General features: G+C 39.2%; 1 protein-coding gene across 1 annotated transcript; it reads right to left on the bottom strand.

Annotated features, from left to right (window-relative positions):
• Positions 1-4,383: 4,383 nt before the first annotated feature.
• On the bottom strand, positions 4,384-17,995 carry LOC141056357 (monocyte chemotactic protein 1B-like). Its single transcript, XM_073553106.1, has 4 exons — positions 17,828-17,995; positions 16,072-16,198; positions 13,207-13,303; positions 4,384-7,516 (listed from the first exon to the last, which is right to left on the bottom strand). Exons 1-4 carry the CDS (start codon positions 17,886-17,888, stop codon positions 7,499-7,501), a joined length of 303 nt encoding a protein of 100 aa, XP_073409207.1. The 5' UTR covers positions 17,889-17,995; the 3' UTR covers positions 4,384-7,498.
• Positions 17,996-19,347: the final 1,352 nt, after the last annotated feature.

Below are 19,347 nucleotides of genomic sequence, written 5' to 3' on the forward strand. Positions count from 1 at the left end.
TCAACCCTGTGCACTGGAACCAAGATTGCAGGAGCTGGGTCGCACCACTGTGGAATCCCTGATGGTGGACCAGCACCTCGAACAGGTACGCCGGTAGAAGATGATGATTTGTCTGTGGGAGGAGGTCAGGACACCAGAGCCCCCGTGTCCTCGGCTATGACTACCATCCTGCCCCCCTCTTACACTGGCAAGCACTCTACTTTACAGTTTCCGTTAGTCCCTTTGACAGAGCCCCATTCTCTGAATCAGTGGGGGACCCAATAGTCAAACCCAAAGTGATCAGTTTTTTCTGTGTGTAGGTGATAACTTGTGTTGGGACAGACAAAATGTATCATGTCATTAATGCTGCTGATCTCTGAGAAAAAATTGCAACAGTCGATCCTCTTTCATATGAAATTACTTTAATGCTATATTTCTCCAGTAATGGTCACTGCATGGAAGACCACTATTACTAGTTTGACGAACAAAAATTCTAGGACATTGATCACAGGTGAAACCCATATAGGTGACATAAATACTTTACTTTGTCTGATATTGTCAAAACTGCTGGGAAAAACTAGAATAACTGAATTACCCTGCAAGATGCAGAGCAATGAATATTTAAATTATTCTGGAGCATTGATTTTAGGAGGATATTGTTATTTATGCTAAATAGGAGGACTTATTAGTAGAGATGGGCAAGGTGACCATCGCTGCTCTTAGCCGGGATGACGGAACGTCATCATTGCAGCAATGATGCACAAATGATATCACGCCAGCCCAGCTAGTCAAAAGCAAAGTAGGCATCTCAGAAGGTAAGAGCTTCACGTTAAGTGGCGAGAGACTATTGACCGGGACAACGAACTGGACTCTCGAAAAATGTTCCTTTCATCTCTACTTTTTAGTCCTTGTTTAATCCTTTTCTTTACAAGGAATTTCCATAAAATATGGTTACATAACATTGATTCTATCAAACAAATCAAAATTCCAATTCTCTTGGATGGTCCAAACCAGCAAACAGTTTAACAGAAATTCAGAACTTTTGGTACTTCGGAGAGATGGGCAAATCTCTGACAATATATGTCCCCTTTGGACTTGAATGTGTGATAAATAGTGTCAAACTATCAGATAAATTCCAGCTAATCCATTCTGGACTATTGTTTTCTGCTGCATATAAAAACACCTGACTTGTTAGAAGCTTATGCCGGCTTATGCCGTGGACATTTCAGCAGACAGTTGCTTGCACTCTGTTAATTGTTTGCTTTGCGTTGGTTCTCACATTTACTCTTTCATGTTGATGATGTAGTCTGCAAATAATTTTTGATATGTTCCAAGTAAAACAGATCATACTTCCACAATGTCAGTGTTAATGATTCTGCTGAAAGCGAAAATCTGCAGTAGCATTAAGTATGTTTTATTGGTCTACTAAAGATTTGCACCCAAAGCCTAGGGTCACACTACATGTAAGAAAATTGGTATAATTATGCTAATCACACTCTGACCAGACTCTGATCAGAGTGTTATCATCATGTGATCCAATTTTCCTGGATGTGGAGGAAAAAACATTTTTTCTCCAACTTCTACATGTAGTGTGTCTGTGAAATTTGGACCACACTCGGTTGTCATCTGAGTGTAATTCATTTTTTTCCACAGACCCATATACATGAAAGGCCCCGTACATTCTGATAATCGGATGCAACTTGTCAGCAAGTGACGCGTTTCGAACATGGTTCGTCTTTATCATTTATCATTATCTTTATTGTTAAAGAACAACTGTGTTCGAAACACGTAGCTTGCTGACCATCCTGTCTTCAATTTTTTAGTTGTTTTTGATGGAATAAAGATCACATTTGAAATTTTACCAGAAGCTGGAATTTTTCCTCTTTTTTTGCATTTGCCAACACGAGTGGTCGGCTCGTGGTTCCGTGCATGCTGCACTTCTAAGTACTTCAACGATAAGCTGGCATTACCTTTTTTCTGTTTTTTGGTTCTCTATAAGGACATGCAGCTATCACATCCCATGGTCTAGGGCAGATAATTAGAGGGAAACTATCTCAGGGACTATAAAAGATGAAGGCTGACTAAGCAGCGCCGTTTTCGCCTTCTACTGTATGGGGTTAGAGGCCAGATCACACAGCTCAATCCACATAGGGATAGTTAAAAAAAACTAATCTGATTGTGGAGTACTAATGTCATGTTTAAGCTCATTAAAAGTGGGAGTGATAGTGTCAGTGTTGAGTACATAATTGAAGTTATATATAGGGAGGTGCTGGACCTGCAGAATCAATGTGACAGTGAATTGATTGATTTATCATATAAAAACCTTAATAACAGCTTTTTTTGTATTCTTAATACATTGCAAACAAGGAGAAGTTTAATACCTCTCTATCCTAATTTTGCTACTGAATAAAAATCCTGAAACCAAGATTTGTCTTTTAAAGAAAGTGCTTCCTGGCTTGTGAGATGGGAAAATTGAATAATACAAAAATTGTAAAAGTAACTGTCATCCTCACAAAGTACACGAGTTGCAAAAATATATATATATTTTTGAAACATCTAATTGTGATAGTAGTCCAATATTATACCCGTATATACCACCAGCAAGGCTCTTTTCTGCCTCCTAAAAGATAATTTTTGGACTGTTTTTATAATTTAGGTAGCATAAAAAGTCTAATACTGCAGTTGATGTTGATAGTTTGAAGCTGTGGCTGTGTTTGCATTAAAGAGGTCAAATGGGTCTAATTAGAGACCTCAGATTATTATATATGTATTTTCCAGTCAATTTAACCCCTTCACCACCTTGGGTTTTTCAGTTTTTGACTTTTTCATCTTTTGCTCCCCATTTTCCCAGAGCCATAACTTTTTTTATTTTTCTGTCAATATGGCCATGTGAGGGCTTGTTTTTCTGCGGGACGAGTTGTACTTTTGAACAACGCCATTGTTTTTGCCATATAGTGTACTGGAAAACAGGTAAAAAATTCAAAGTGTGATGAAATTGCAAAAAAAAGTGCAATTCAACAACTGTTTTTTGTTTTACTTTTTTACCATGTTCACTAAGTGCTAAAAATGACTTGCCATTATGATTCTCCAGGTTATTACGAGTTTGTAGATGTTTGTAGATACCAAATATATATAGGTTCTTTTTTAACTAAATCTCAGAAAAAAAATCCCAAATTTCTAAAAAAAAACCAAAAAAAACAAAAAAAAACCCCCATTTTCTGAGTCCAATAGCATCTCTATTTTTCAGGATCTGGGGCTTGGTGATGACTTATGTTTTGCGCGCCGAGCTGATGTTTTTATTGATACCATTTTGATGTATTGTAATACAATGTTGCGGTGACCAAAAAAAACGTTATTCTGTCGGTTATATTGATTGGGCAATTTTGAACACGGGGATACCAATTACATGTATTTTTTATTTTATTTTGAATGGGGAAAATGTGGGGTGATTTGAATTTTTATATTTCTTTGTAATTTTGTAATATTTAAAAAAGTTTTCTACTTGCTTAATAGTCTCCATGAGAGACTAGAAGCTGCGATCTTACGATTGTTTGTGCTACACAGAGCAGGGCTGCAGCCCTGCTCTATCTAGCAGAAATACTCACATGCTGTGAGTGCCGACCACTGGCCAGCGCTCATAGCAATCCGGCAATGACAACCAAAGGCAGAGGCCTGGTTATCATGCTAACCCATCGAAGACTTGCGGTCATGTGACACTGGTGCCGATGGGTGGGATTATTGACCCATTTCGGGCGGGATTAGTGACAGTGGCACTTAACATGTTATCAGCTGTGGGTGGATCAGGGTTCCACCTGTGGCTGTTAGGGTCACATGTCAGCTGATGAAATCAGCTGATGTGCTGGGAAAGTTGCAGTTGCATTGCCTGAGCCCACAGCAAATGGGAAGGGCACATTAGACATAATTATACGTCTAAGGTGGTAAAGCTGTTAAGGCTTTGCAATATTGAAACTCGTGGCGAATTTATTCATCGCAAAATACATTTTTGGGAGAATTCTTCATCTCTAGTGTATAAATAACTCATTTATTCTGGTCCTTTAGAAGATTTTTAATGAAAAATTGCATCCTGATGATAACCCCTGTCTTCCTGCTCTAATACGGTATATGGGAGTTATAGGATGAGTACCAAGCAGGCGAACATCTATCAGTGCACCCGGTCCAGTCCATGTATTACATGGTTAGTTATTCATATTAGTACATTTCCCCAGCACCATCTGGGATACTGTATGACTGGACAAAGCCCAGCTAAGCATAGAAACAGCTATTTTAGACAAGGAGTTGTCTTGATGAGATTATTATCCTAAAATAATGTAAATTATTGAAACAAAGTTTTCAATACATTTTTTTTCCAGCATCAAGCAGACCAAAAAAAATTGAGACACAAAATTTAATATTTTAGTTTCATTTATTTGAAATCAAATTTAATATATAAGACCCAAAACCTTAAACGTCATTGTAAAAAACAAAACACAACAAATGAACGGTCTCAGTCTGGATACACTTGGATGAGCTGCCTTAAGCTTGTAAGACTGAAATGCATTTCTGTCCTTTGTGCCCTCTTAAAGGGTTGTTCTTTTGGTTCACATCACCATCCAATGAACTGACAGAAAAGATATAAGACATAGTTGATGGCAACTTCTGATCTGATATATTTTATTAGGTCTGAATATGAAATTAACCAATAATTGGTGCTGTCTTTTGGAGCCAATACTAAAGAACAGCGATGACTACAATTTGCGGTAATTTTGTAAAAAAAAAAAATTTTATATGACCCAACCCGAAGGAATGGTCACTGTTTGTAAGAATTATTGTGAAGAGATGGGCACCACAACATGGAGTCTCGGAGAATCTTAGTGACCCAAACAGAAGAAACACTATTACACCAGAACCGAATGAATTTATCCTGGTTTATCATCATCTATTGCCTCTGCATATTGTCTAACAAGGGTTGAATCAACTTTGGTATACCAGAAGTGAGGAATGTATTTATGTATGATAATTACCCATCATATATTATATGGCCAAGGGAATCATTACATCCAATCAATGATGTCATTGTGTTGTGAACCAACCAGAAGTAAATAATATTTACTAAAGGCCATCAGTTAAGGGCATGGCGAAGATGTATTTATTGTAATTGTAGGAAAGGATTCTTTGCGGTAAAAGCAAAATGTTTAAAATGAGCGAAGATGAGTTTCTTTTGAGGTGTCAGGCATATTTCCTGTCATGAAACCCAATCAGTCAAGACCTGAGACATACTGTACATTTCAAATCACTTCTGTAAACCAAAGAGGCCAAGAAATCCAGATGAGAATGAAAAATTAATCTGAAGAAAATATAATTCCTATACAAATATATATTAATATTGAAAATGTTATATATAGTAAATATTGAAAATATGAAACGAGCTGTTACCTGTGGCAATAATTGATTTTCACAATATACAGATATTTTCGACATGGGAAAAAAAAAATTCACATTAATTTCGAAAGCCAAAAAGATTAAAAATAAAGTGACTTAGTATTTCAAAATTGGTCCAATTTAGGACATAGATAAAATGCTACTTGATATTATAAGCAAATAAACCAATAAACGCACTGAATCTTTAAGGGTGGAGTGACATTCCAATCTCTAGGGCAGTGCTTCTCAAAATGTGATGTGGGTCTCACCTGGGAGAAACCTTAACTTGTTGGTGAGGCTCAGCTTGGGAGGTTTTTACAAAAGCGATCAGTTGAACTTGTAGACGATCCGCACTGTGTATTGATGTTTTAAAACTTCTTTGTAAAGTAGACTGCTTCCACATGCATCTATGGAGCCAGCTGACAGAGACTGCCAGACTCCCCATGAAAAAGGCAGAGATGTTTATTACCATCTCTGCCTTCCTGATCGCTGGCTCTCTGGTTCTAATAATTATGTGATTGTCTGGTGTAAAGTTTGTCTCCTAGAATCCAGCAGCTCTTACTCAAAGTCAGCTCTGTTATGTAGGCAGGAGGTGGCATTTCCTCTGTAACTAATTTATCAGCCCCAGTTACAGGGGAAATCCACAATAAAAAGAATGTACTAATATAGTATAATTCCCCCTCTTCTTTAAAAGTCCTTTAAAACCTTATGGGGCACACAGTGTGTGAAATAAATTAAAAAATTAGATAAAACAAAACTGAAAAAAAAGATAATTTCTATGGAAAGAAGAACACAATTTAAAAAAAAATTTTAGCGGTCCTTTATGGTTGTGAAAAAAATATGAAAATTAGACACATATTTTCAATTTTTCTTTCCTAAGGAAATTGTAATGTAAAAACAGTCATAAAAATTAACTCCCATATATTGCGATAAAAGTAGCAAACATTATTTGAATAGCCAATGGAGAGAGAGTTTTAGAGCTGTTAAAAGGGCATGTACAAAAGAAAACCCAAAATGTGCCTGGTCAGGAAGGTGGGGGATGGCTTTGTCTTGAACTGGTTAACAATATAATTGACTTTTGGGGGGCTTCTTTTAATGGTAATATACTGTATGATTGGTAGATGGGCTAATTGATCAATATTTTTAATTTTGACTTAGACTTTGTCCTTGGGTGGGGAGGACTAGAGAAGCCATTGCTCTACAGTCCAAGTAAAGTCGGATTGTCTGTGATGTCACTGCTGCCCTTTAGTGATGTCACCGATCACTAGTGAATATATAGGGTATGTGACATAAATGATGAGAATGCAGCCTAAGTGAATGGATGGGTTGCATTTTTAGCAATGTCTCCCCTCTCTGGCGAAGGGATAGGCTGAATTCTCAGTAATGTTACTGCCTTCACTATGTACAGATAGATGGTGATGTAAAAGATTAGAAAAATATGGACATATGTGGCTCATGAAAGAAAAATAGCAGCCTTCAGTTGTAACTGATCTCTATTAATGTGTATAGGGCTGAGTTGCAATACCACATACAACCTGTGCACACATGTGGCGCTGTTTCTCAAATAAAACAGACAGTTTTTTAATCTAATTTTCCATGAAACCGCTTTTAGTCAACAACACCTTATCAAGCAAAGGCAAATGTTTTACCAGGTCACGTTACTTATATTTGACAAGGAGATACAGCTCTTTTCAATCCTAAAAAAAAGTGGTTTGACCCCAGGACATTAAAGCTACAGTAATAATGAACAAGAGCTTAATTTACAGATTTCACACAATTTTTGCCTCTTCACATGTACAGGAAACGTTACATTAATTTGAAATTACTCTTCAGTATTTTATAAAACAAAATCAAGAAAATAATGTCCAGGATCCGCAATGACACTATTTAGTATTGCACATCCTAAAGTTCGTATTTAGCCTCTAGTACCGTAATTACGCCAAGAAAAAGGTAAAGGTTCCCAGAATCAATTGCACCAATTGCTACAGGCAGTAAAGGATGGAATAACAGCAGGTTATTATTTTTTTTTACAGGACCCATCACACTTTCCTCCTCATATTCGTCCTTTGGCACCTCCAACATTTCCAATGCCCAGCAATATTTAGCGACCTCGTTTTTTCTGAAGAAAAGAAAGCACAATACAAAATTGTCAGATGGAGCTAAATTCAAATGTTATAATGTAATGTTTTTCACTTAAATGTTAGATAAAGAAATTACTTAAAGGGCAACTCCATTTTGTTATCCTGTTTAAATTTGCTAGTGACCTGGCAGATATTTGTAAATGCGATGTCGCTGTTCCCTGCTTGTCTCCCAGTACATATGTGAGCATATCCCGATTAACCCTTTAATTGCATGTAATATCGGCTCCAGAATTTAGCTATGGAGGTCCTTATCATCCTGAAGATATGATATTTAAATGGTACCAATCATTTTAAATGGAATATATCAGCATGATTTTGCCATGTAATCCAAGTGCAGTATGATCTAGGGGCAGAGACCCTGATTGCAGCGATGTATCACTTTCTAGGCTGTGTTTTGCTGTTTCAATAAAGTCAGTGTTTTATCAGCAGGAGATTATCACTACAGGACTAAGTGACTCGTGACTGCTGATCCAACCACGCCCTTATCTTTGATTGGCAGCTTTCTGTGTACACTGAGGGAAAGCACCAGTCAGTGGTGTGGGCGGGGTTATGCACAGCTCGGCATTTTCAGCTACATCTGCATCAGAGAAAACCGTGATTGTATCAAATTGACCGCATGCCAATTAGCAAGTGACACATGGGTGTCAGCCCCTTCATCATACTACTCCCAGATAATTTAGTAAAAACCTTGTGACAGATTCCCTTTAAGAAATGTTTGACAGGTTATAGTAACATGTCAGAAGTTTTATTTGGTGGAGGTCCAGGTGTTGAGACCCTCACTGATTCTAAGTCAAAGGGGTAAAAGCTGTCTGCAGAACATTGTGACTCTTCAGAGAGCATCTGGGTACAGCTGTCTTTCTATGAATCTGTAAATGACGTCAGTCAAGTGCAGCAGAACAGAAAGGGGCATAACACTGCAGAGCACTACGGCCCCTTGCTTTTGAACTGTAAGGGTCCAGATTATGAGCCCCTCACTGATTGCTGAAACGTCTGACATGTTTCAGAGACATTTCAGAAGTTTCTTGAAATAATAGGGAGCCTAGATCCTCATTGTCAAGTCAAGCCAGAATCCACAGACTGCAGAGAGGAGGCGAAAGAGGATACGTGTTACACTGGAAGAGGCAAAAAAGAGGTGAGAGGACCAGACGGCGGGTTGTCGGGGTGGCAGGATTTTTCAGCCGTGAGTATTATTAATTTTGTTTTCTTTTAAACGTTTGTGTGACCTGCAAATGTTCAGAAAAATGGTGGCCAGCTGTGCTGAACTCAGGCTGAGCGAGTTGCAAAAAATCTCCAAAAATGTTCTGTACCATATGATTTTTTTGTAAAATTTGAGGAGAATTAAATTCAATGCAAATAAATTCACTCTTCTCTATTCCGGGTGGTGACTGACCCTTTGTCTCTTGGCAGATTTTACATTTTTAGTACTTTGAAGAGGATGGTTATTTTATCTTTATTTTAACAAATGTGTTGAGGATTTGATTTGATGAACTTTATCAATATATATGCATTACAGGTTCTCCTTAATATTGCCTTCCTACTAGACTATGGCCGCTGATGGACAGATGTTGTGAGTTCTTTTTCCCCTTCGTCACTGAGGTCTGGTGAACTCCCTATTCTGGTAAAGGAAGGTAATGAGCCTGATTATCAGGCACCTGAGCCTAATGAGGATGACTGGCTGAGTGGAGTCACGGACTGGATATAAGGCTGCCGACGCCCTTCTGCCCTGCGGGTGATTTCTCTGTGGACTTCTAGGACACCAGTCTGATTCCTGCTCCTCTAAAGCTAAGTTTTCTGTTTTGCCTGTTAGCATTTTTGTTTTGTTTTTTGTTTTTCCTTGCTTTTCTGTATTCTGCCATTCCCTGCTGGGGTGAGCTGAATCTCCTTTTGCCTGTAGCTCTGTCTTCAGAATATTCCTGAGTACTGACATAGCTTTTTGAAGCCTAGCGTCTTCAGGGTCTTTTTCACTGTCAGTCTGTTGGCTCTTATTTTCATAGGGTTTTTCATGGATTGCAGACAGCAGCCTTCCTGTCCTTTTCTATCTAGTTAGCTTGGGCCCCGTCTTTGCTCAGTCTATCTTTCTGTCTGTGTTAGTATTTTCATCTTGCTTCACCGTCATTATATGTTGGGGGCTGCCTATTGCTTTGGGGTCTGCTCTGGGGCAGTTTAGATTTCCCCTTTCTTTCTTTAGGCCTATTTAATTCTCCGGCTGTGATCGAGGGGTCTAGGGCATCGTAGGAACCCCTCACGGCTACTGCTAGTTGTGTTGATAGGTTCAGGGGTCTGCAATCCGATAGCTGCCAACTTCTCTGGTTTTCTGGACTTAGCTAGCATTTTGTTTTTGCCTCCTACGGTGACTCAATCTTAACAGACAGACTTGTCTCCTCCAATGGAAAAACATCTTTCCCATGTTCAGTGATTTTCAACTGAAGGAGGCAAATACAGTAAGTGGGTTAGGTCACATAGACGGATTATACTGAGGTCAATCTGGGTTACTGCCCGAGGCTCCGATGGGGGCGCATGGCCAGATTGCACTCATCATAATGTTTTGTACGGCACTACCGGCGGCGCACATATCCCAGCAGGGAACTTCCTGGAGCTTTGCTGCCAACAATACAGAATAGCAACACAGCTCCAGGAGAGCTCCCGTCGCCTCTTATGTGACGAGTCTGGGCAATTAAGTCATCAGCCGGCATCCGCCAGCTTGTACGTGCTGGCCAGAAGTACAAGTAGGGCTACATGGACAGGAGCAGAGCGCCAGAGGAACGGGAGCTAGGTGAGTATGTGTTGTTTTTTTTAAATTAATTTGTGTATGGGGATGTGTGCCTATATACAGTATATGGGCTATGTGATGACTCGTACTGTATATAGGAGCCTATGTGGGGCTCATATTTTATACAGGGAGCTATGTGCAGGCTCATACCTTATATAGGAGGCTCATAATGTATATAGTAGGCTATATGCTGGCTCATACTGGATATAGGAGGCCATATGACAGCTCATAGCTATGTGTGGGCTCATACTGTATATAAGGGGGTATGTAGGGGCTCATATTGCATAAAGGAAGCTATGTGCAAGGTCATAATGTGTATAGGAAGTTATATGTGGGCTTATACTGTATATAAAAGGCTATGTTTGAGCACAATGTATATAGGAGGCTATGTGATGACTCATACTGTTTATAGGAGGCCATGTGGGGGTACATACAGTATATTAGTGGTTATACGGGGGTTCATACTGTATATTAGTGGTTATGTGGGAGCTCATACTGTATATAGAGAGCTATGTGCAGGCTCACAAACTACTTCTGTCATTTTCCATCTATAGTTGTGCACCAGAACATCTCTGTGTTGGTCACATGACTTATCAAATGATCTATCAAACGGGATCATGTGACATGTCACGTGATACATCAGATACCTGGGGGCCTCACACCTTTTAAACTGCCAGTGGCTCTGGCTTCTTACTCTTAATCCGCCCCTGTCTGGTCACATGATCATCCATCAGCAGACAGGGAAGCTGTACCGTCTGCGAGGACTGTGGGAACTTATACAGTCATATGTAAAAGTTTGGGCACCCCTATTAATGTTAACCTTTTTTCTTTATAACAATTTTGGTTTTTGCAACAGGTATTTCAGTTTCATATATCTAATAACTGATGGGCTCAGTTATATTTCTGGATTCAAATGAGGTTTATTGTACTAACAGAAAATGTGCAATCTGCATTTAAACAAAATTTGACCGCTGCAAAAGTATGGGCACCCTTATCATTTTCTTGATTTGAACACTCCTAACTACTTTTTACTGACTTCCTGAAGCACTAAATTGGTTTTGTAACCTCATTGAGCTTTGACTTCATAGCCAGGTGTTTCAAATCATGAGAAAAGGTATTTAAAGTGGCCACTTGCAAGTAGTTCTCCTATTTGATTCTCCTATGAAGAGTGGCATCATGGGCTCCTCAAAACAACTCTCAAATGATCTGAAAACAAAGATTATTCAACATAGCTTTTTAGGGGAAGGATACAAAAAGTTGTCTCAGAGATTTAACCAGTCAGTTTCCACTGTGAGGAACATAGTAAGGAATGGAAGAACACAGGTACAGTTCTTGTTAAGCCCAGAAGTGGCAGGCCAAGAAAAATATCAGAAAGGCAGAGAAGAAGAATGGTGAGAACAGTCAAGGACAATCCACAGACCACCTCCAAAGACCTGCAGCATCATCTTGCTGCAGATGGTGTCACTGTGCATCGGTCAACAATACAGCGCACTTTGCCCAAGGAGAAGCTGTATGGGAGAGTGATGCGAAAGAAGCCGTTTCTGCAAGCACGCCACAAACAGAGTCGCCTGAGGTATGCAAAAGCACATTTGGACAAGCCAGTTACATTTTGGAAGAAGGTCCTGTGGACTGATGAAACAAAGATTGAGTTGTTTGGTCATACAAAAAGGCGGTATGCATGCGCTGTATTGTTGACCGATGCACAGTGACACCATCTGCAGCAAGATGATGCTGCAGGTCTTTGGAGGTGGTCTGTGGATTGTCCTTGACTGTTCTCACCATTCTTCTTCTCTGCCTTTCTGATATTTTTCTTGGCCTGCCACTTCTGGGCTTAACAAGAACTGTACCTGTGTTCTTCCATTTCCTTACTATGTTCCTCACAGTGGAAACTGACTGGTTAAATCTCTGAGACAACTTTTTGTATCCTTCCCCTGAAAAGCTATGTTGAATAATCTTTGTTTTCAGATCATTTGAGAGTTGTTTTGAGGAGCCCATGATGCCACTCTTCATAGGAGAATCAAATAGGAGAACTACTTGCAAGTGGCCACCTTAAATACATTTTCTCATGATTTGATACACCTGGCTATGAAGTTCAAAGCTCAATGAGGTTACAAAACCAATTTAGTGCTTCAGGAAGTCAGTAAAAAGTAGTTAGGAGTGTTCAAATCAAGAAAATGATAAGGGTGCCCATACTTTTGCACCAGTCAAATTTTGTTTAAATGCAGATTGCATATTTTCTGTTAGTACAATAAACCTCATTTGAATCCAGAAATATAACTGAGTCCATCAGTTATTAGATATATGAAACTGAAATAGCTGTTGCAAAAAACAAAATTGTTATAAAGAAAAAAGGTTAACATTAATAGGGGTGCCCAAACTTTTACATATGACTGTATATTAGTAAGTGCTAGAATGTATATTCCCCAAGTTAGTTGTTTTTTTACCATGAGAAAGGCACTAGTCTGGTATCAAAATGCATTAGTGTAAGCAAAAGACTTGCTTATACTCTCCGGATCTCATCTTTTCCCTGAGCGCAGCCTGCACATCGTGATATTGTCTGCTTTGCCAAAATAATGTCCCCAACACATTTGTTAAAATAAAGTAGACAATCCTTTTAATTTAGTGTAGTTCTCACCTGCCCCACAGCTATTCTAGTTTGCATAAATGAGGACTATATATGTATGTGGCATTTTTGTATTGATTTTTTTTTTTTTTTAGACCTTTGCTGCTTTTTTAGGGTCGCTATGTGAAAACAATAAAGGAACATATTTTCTTGTCATTTTTGCCAAAATGTAAAAAAAAAATAAAATAAAAACTGTAGCAAAATTTCAAAGAAAGAAGAAAAGCTAGAGGTAGAGAATAATTTGGTAAGTGCACAACTACATTGTAACAGCCTACCTCATGTGTCTTCTTCTTGTCTACTCTTGCCATTAAATCTTTTACCCATTTTAAGCCGAGTGGGGCGCACAGGTGCTTGTTCCTGCGGGTGATGAATCTGTGTAAAAAGAGATCATTGATTTAGTTTCACTGCACAATTCCCAAACTGATCTCCTTCCCACAATTGCCTGCATTGCGTTTGTTTCCTATTAGAATATTTTTTAATGTGTTTACATAAAAAATCATTTAAATGCCATTAAAAAATCTAACAGTAGATTAGTTTTGCTGCATGGGTTTCTTTTTTTGCTAGGATTCCTGAAGCTGAATTGTACATTGAATATGGCCATGTGCATACATTGAGTATTTGGTGAGTTTTTACCCCAGTATTTGTAAGCCAAAACCAGGAGTGGAACGGTCAGAGGAAAAGCATAATAGGCCGGGGTCACACTGGCGAGGAATATGGACGAGTGAGAGGCGCTAAAAGCACGCATTACACACGGACCAATGATTCTCTATGGGGCAGCTCCCAACAGCCGTATATTTCTCGGGCATATTCTACAGTCCGTGCCAATCGCAGCATGCTGCGATTGTCAGCGTACTACGCCCGTAATACGCCAATGCAAGTCTATGGGTGCGCTAAAAATACAGATTACACACGGACCACACATGTGACTTGCGAGAAATATGCACCCGGTGTCTTTTACAAAAGCCGGCAATTCAGTGCGCGATACAGTAAACTCACACTGACAGGTTTAATAAAGAAACGAAAGAATAGATATATACACATAGAATACACACATATATATATATATATACACATACATACATGTCATTGTGACAAGCATATATATATATATTTATATTTCACAGATTTCTTCATAGCAGAATAGCCGCTAATTAAATTGCCGGCTTCTATGAAATCATTCCCCCACCCGACATGAAATTACACATGTTTTACATTCAGTAAAGCATTTAATTTGATGTTTTTTTTATATGTCCCTGACTAATAATTAGATGAGGGTTTGTGTGCAAAATTTGGGAGTTGTAGCTGTTATTTTAAGGGGTTAATTCATTGTTAAAAAATGCGTGGGCTTCCCATTGCCCTATAGTGGTGGCGAGTGGGTTAATCTAACAAAGGGTTAATGTCACCATTCGATTGTACGGTGACATTAACCCTTTGTTAGATTAACCCACTCGCCACCACTATAGGGCAATGGGAAGCCCACAAATTTTTTAACAACGAATTAACCCCTTAAAATAACAACTACAACTCCCAAATTTTGCACACAAACCCTCATCTAATTATTAGTCAGGGACATATAAAAAAACATCAAATGAAATGCTTTACTGAATGTACACCATGTGTCATTTCATGTTGGGTTGGGGAATGATTTCATAGAAGCCGGCAATTTAATTAGTGGCTATTCTGCTATGAAGAACTCTGTGAAATATAAATTATATATATATATATATATATATATATATATTTGTCACAATGACATGTATGTGTATATATACATATATATATATATATATATATATATACATTCTATGTGTCTATATCTATTATTTCGTTTCTGTTAGAAACCCTGTCATAGGGCTCCATTATATGTCCATTTTGCAAGGCGGCGAGAAAATCTCGCCATACGGAGTCCATGCGGATGGCATACGGATTACATACGGATGCTTACATGCGCAAAATACGCGAACACACCTTGCTTACGGATGACATACGGAGCACTATTTAGGGGTAATTCATCCGTATTACGCCTGTAAACTACGGACCGTATTTTGCGTCGGTTAGTGTGACCCCGGCCATAGAAACATTTGCATCACTTTTGTATCTTTCACCCACTCTTGGTTTTGGCTTACAAATACTGTGGTAAAAAAACCTTACCAAATACTGAATGTGTGCATGTGGCTTATGACATGCATGCAGCTGCGCAGAACGCAGTCGGTGCCTGTCCTGTGCCTTGAAATTGTTTCTACATGATCACTACCGGACTGGGGTGCCAAGGCCCACCAGTAACATTGACTCTGTTGGCCCACTGTTCAGCTACATGCAATTATCACCATTACCCTCATTCACAAATTTACCTGTTTCTTTATAATAAATGGGGTAGTTTGTTAAATGAATGTTGAGATGATGCCTTTGTCTGAACATAGCGAAACAAATGCATTGTGTCAACTACTTCTCATATAGTAGGAGTGAAGAGTACATTCCTGCAGTGGGGCCCACCAGAGAATTCTCCTGTTCTCCTATGGGCCAGTCCGAGCCTGTACATAATTAAGTCTTCTGAAGGATATGACCAAGCCACATTTTCAGGGCAAGATATTGTGGGATGTGTAAGGCTAGGTTCACATAGTGTTAACCAGCCCTATCAACGCATAGCGTTGACGGGCTGCATTAACGCTATAGCATAACGCAATATGTGTTATGCTATACCGCTAGCACTGATGAATTATCAGTGCTAGCTGTGACGAAGCCTCAGATGCTGCAGCCCGCGTCCGATGCTCCGTCAGTGCTTAATGGCACATCGCGAACGTGTGCCGCTTGACGGCATACGTCGCGATGTACTAGTTAATGGGAGGCTATGGCAGCGTTAACGGACTGCGTTACACCGCGTTATACCACAGTGTAACGCAGTCCATTAAACAGACTACCATAGCACAGTGGGAACCCGGCCTTAGGCTACTGGGCTAGCCGAGGATCACTTGGGCTACTGCCGGCCCACAGCGATTTCTGCAATCAAAATGACTGAGTTATTCTATTCTAAAAAGCGAGATAGCACTTGTGTCACACAAACTAGAACAATACTTACAGGACGGGTAGAGAAAGCACAGAAATACATAGCTAATAGGATTGATTTGGAGATGGACACTTACACAATCGCTTCAATATTGCAGCCCTCTGTGGTGGTCTGGTGGCGGTAGGACTTCACATTTTGTTGGGGTATCTCTTTGTCATTGGTCTTCAGGCAGCAGTCAAATGACATTAAATTAGCAGAAGATACTGCAAAAAGGAGAATGTTTGCATGTTTATTACAACGTATAAATAGGTATTAATGGGTCAGATTGGTGGCTCAGTGGTTAGCACTGTTGTATTGTAGTGTTTTGGTCCTGCTCCCACCAAGGACGACATCTACAAGGAGTTTGTATGATCTCTCCATGTTTGCTTGGGTTTCCTCCGGGTTCCCAAATTTCCTCCCATACTCCTAAGACTTAGTGATAGGGAATCTAGATTGCGAGCCCCAATGGGGACAGAGATGATGACTGCAAAGCGCTATGGAATATGATGGTGCCATATAACCAAGTCTAATAAATAATCATTAATCATTGCAGTTGGCTGGATTGTGACATATTCAGCACAGATGTAAGAAAATGTTTCCAGATGTATATTAATGATAACATCATTATATTGTCTAGACCAGCGGATTAGAAAGCTCTCTGGATTTTGTGATACTATAATTTCCTGCATAGGTTGACATTGCCCTCCAGAGCTGCATTTACAATTCTGCAACTGTGCTGAAATCTCCCAACAGTTCCTGTTTTTGGACAGCGTTTGATCTGGTGATACGCAATCTGGGAAGTGTTACCTTTAGAACCAAGCACTCATCTTGTTCTATAGAAAAATGAAAGTCCCCTTTCTCCACACTCTAAAACCTCAGCTAAGCTTTCATGGTCATGTCTTGTTTTCAAAAAGCAGAATTATGAATGCAGCTCTCGATTATAATAAAGGTATTAAATATTCGGGATCAGTATAGGATAAGTAACATAATGCAACTGTGTGAAGATCTGTCATTAGAAAGCTGGGCCAGATAAAAGATATGCTGATCATTTTATATAAATGTTTATTTCTTCTTGGGCTGTATTCACACATTGCGATCATAGTGCATTTGTTTTTTTTTTAAGCAATCGCTGTAAAATAGCTATATTTTTGCTGCAGTTTTAAAAAATCACGCACCGCAGCCACAACTTGTGAATGGAGCCGTAGTGTTAAAACCATTTATTAGTGGCACGCCAGTGAAATTTGACTCTCGTAGAAACCTCATTTGTTTAATCAAGCAACCGAGAGCGACACCGCAGCTTCTGGTTTCTTATTCATCCTTGTGATACAATGTATACAAACAATATCACCCGAAGATAGAAAGTCAGAGTGACGTGCCAAATAGCAACACAAAGCTCAATAATTGGACATCTCATTTCCTGAACCCTGAGATGGGGGCGCTTAACCACCGAGCAGCAAAAATTAAGAAGTATTTTGAAAATGTCAAACTAGAAGTTTCGCATTGCTACTGAAACTCAATTATTTACACGCAATGAGGAATGATCCATTTCCCTATTTTAGTTCACTCACATCAGGCAGCGGCCGGCGCAGATGCAGAGTTTGGCTTCCTGACATGTCTTTTTGGCTGGATGGATGGCTCATTATTTAAACAATTACATATTAGTATTGGCAGCTATTCTGTATTAGGAAGTAACATTATATCCCTGCATTAGATGTACTCTACAATCTGGAAAAGAAGTCAAAATAACTAAACAGACTGAAAAGTATAAAGTAAAAATAATAATAAAAAAAAAACAACTATAAGCAAGAAAAAGAAATTAACGGTAATAATAATATCTGTAGATGCAGTTTTACCTTGGCAAATGGCATAGATGGAGAAGACGGCCAGGAATACAATGAGGGTGGTTGATGTCATCTCTGCAGCGAGGACAGATGTTCACAGCTGTGATACTGATATATCCACTCCGTGAGACTCTGCTCTGATCTCTGCTGACCGGCACCTTCTATTTATCCAAATGCTTTACTTTCACTACTGGATTTTATAGACCAGCCCTCAGCAGAGGTAGGATAGTGGGCTGGATTCCTGTAATGCCTCCTCCTCCTAGGGAAAAGTGGTGTAAACTTTAAAATTCCCCATTTTTTCTTGCTTACCGACCCCCCTCCCCCTCGCAAATATTCAAACATTTCCTGATCCTTATTGCTCATCTCTGCTCTGTCTGCAATTAATTACATTGCTAATTATAAGCCTTGAAAAGTTTCATTACAAAATCTGGTGACGCTGAAAGGTGCTTTTACACATTTCAGGATTTGTTTGGGTTTTTCTGGTGCAGTTTTTGAAGCCAAAAAAAGTTGAAGTTGTATCTTCTGCGCTGTGCACTTCATCAAAGAAACAGACCGATCTGATCTTGCAGAAATATGAGGAGGGAAGTCATACATTCTTAATAAATATTATCAATAAATATTATATATCGCTAACCGTTCCCCTCATTCTGCTGCTGAAAAACAATGTTGGGGAGAATACTGTCATGTGTAAGGGCGCAGTCAGGCAGCCGTATAAATCGGAAAATGATTAGAGTGCACGGACTGGCCGGCAGCTCTGCCTACCTGAGTGCGCCGGCTGCATAGAAACACCGTACATGGAGCTGTCACGTTCGGTTCGGGAGAGCCGCCAGCCAGTCCGTGTAATACATTTCGATCTCATTCCAATTTCTATGCCCTAAAGATGAACACATTTTTTAAAATTTGCAATTCACCAACTACACATTTTTTCCAGAATATTTCTTTTGAAGCAAATCAAAAATACTCCAACCCCTCTAAATGTTTGACTCTGATTCTCCAACCTCTCTCTCTTTCTATCAGTTCTATCTGTAATATTTCCTTTCCTCGCACTCTGATCTCCGTCATATGCTGTGTGCACAATTATTACGCAAGTGAGTATTTTGACCATCATTATTTTATACAGGTTCTCTAATGCCAAGCTGTATAAACTTGAAGCTTATTGGATGAAGCAGATCAGGTGATCTATGTTTTGTGGAATCAAGAAGAGTGAGACCTAAGGATAAAACGCCCTTTATCAAGGTGTGCAGAATTAGTAGGCAGCTTGTTTTCCTTAGGCAAAATAAGCAAAAAAAAAAAAGATTTAACTGATCATGAAAAAACAAAAATTATGACACGTCTTACATAGAGATGCAGAACTGAAATTGCTAATATATCGGGGCGTGATCTCAGAACCAGCAAACGTCTTTTTGTTGGTTATTATACTCACTTTAACAAATTAAAATTAAACAATTGAGACGGAAAATGTACATTCAGGATTTGTTCGGGTTTTTCTGGTGCAGTTTTAAAGTGAGCCTGACAGCTGATACCTGTTGCCC

The sequence above is a fragment of the Dendrobates tinctorius genome, unplaced genomic scaffold, assembly GCF_039654945.1.
Source record: "Dendrobates tinctorius isolate UK_male_01 unplaced genomic scaffold, ASM3965494v1 ptg000197l, whole genome shotgun sequence".
Classification (NCBI taxonomy): Eukaryota; Metazoa; Chordata; class Amphibia; order Anura; family Dendrobatidae; genus Dendrobates; species Dendrobates tinctorius.

Excerpts from the sequence above, each read along its gene's own strand:
- LOC141056357 (XM_073553106.1), bottom strand. The coding sequence starts at position 17,888 with ATGACATCAACCACCCTCATTGTATTCCTGGCCGTCTTCTCCATCTAT. Across the intron at positions 16,199-17,827 it reads CATCTATGCCATTTGCCAAG|TATCTTCTGCTAATTTAATG; the intron begins GTAAAACTGCAT and ends TCCTTTTTGCAG. Across the intron at positions 13,304-16,071 it reads TGCAATATTGAAGCGATTGT|ATTCATCACCCGCAGGAACA; the intron begins GTAAGTGTCCAT and ends CTTTTTACACAG.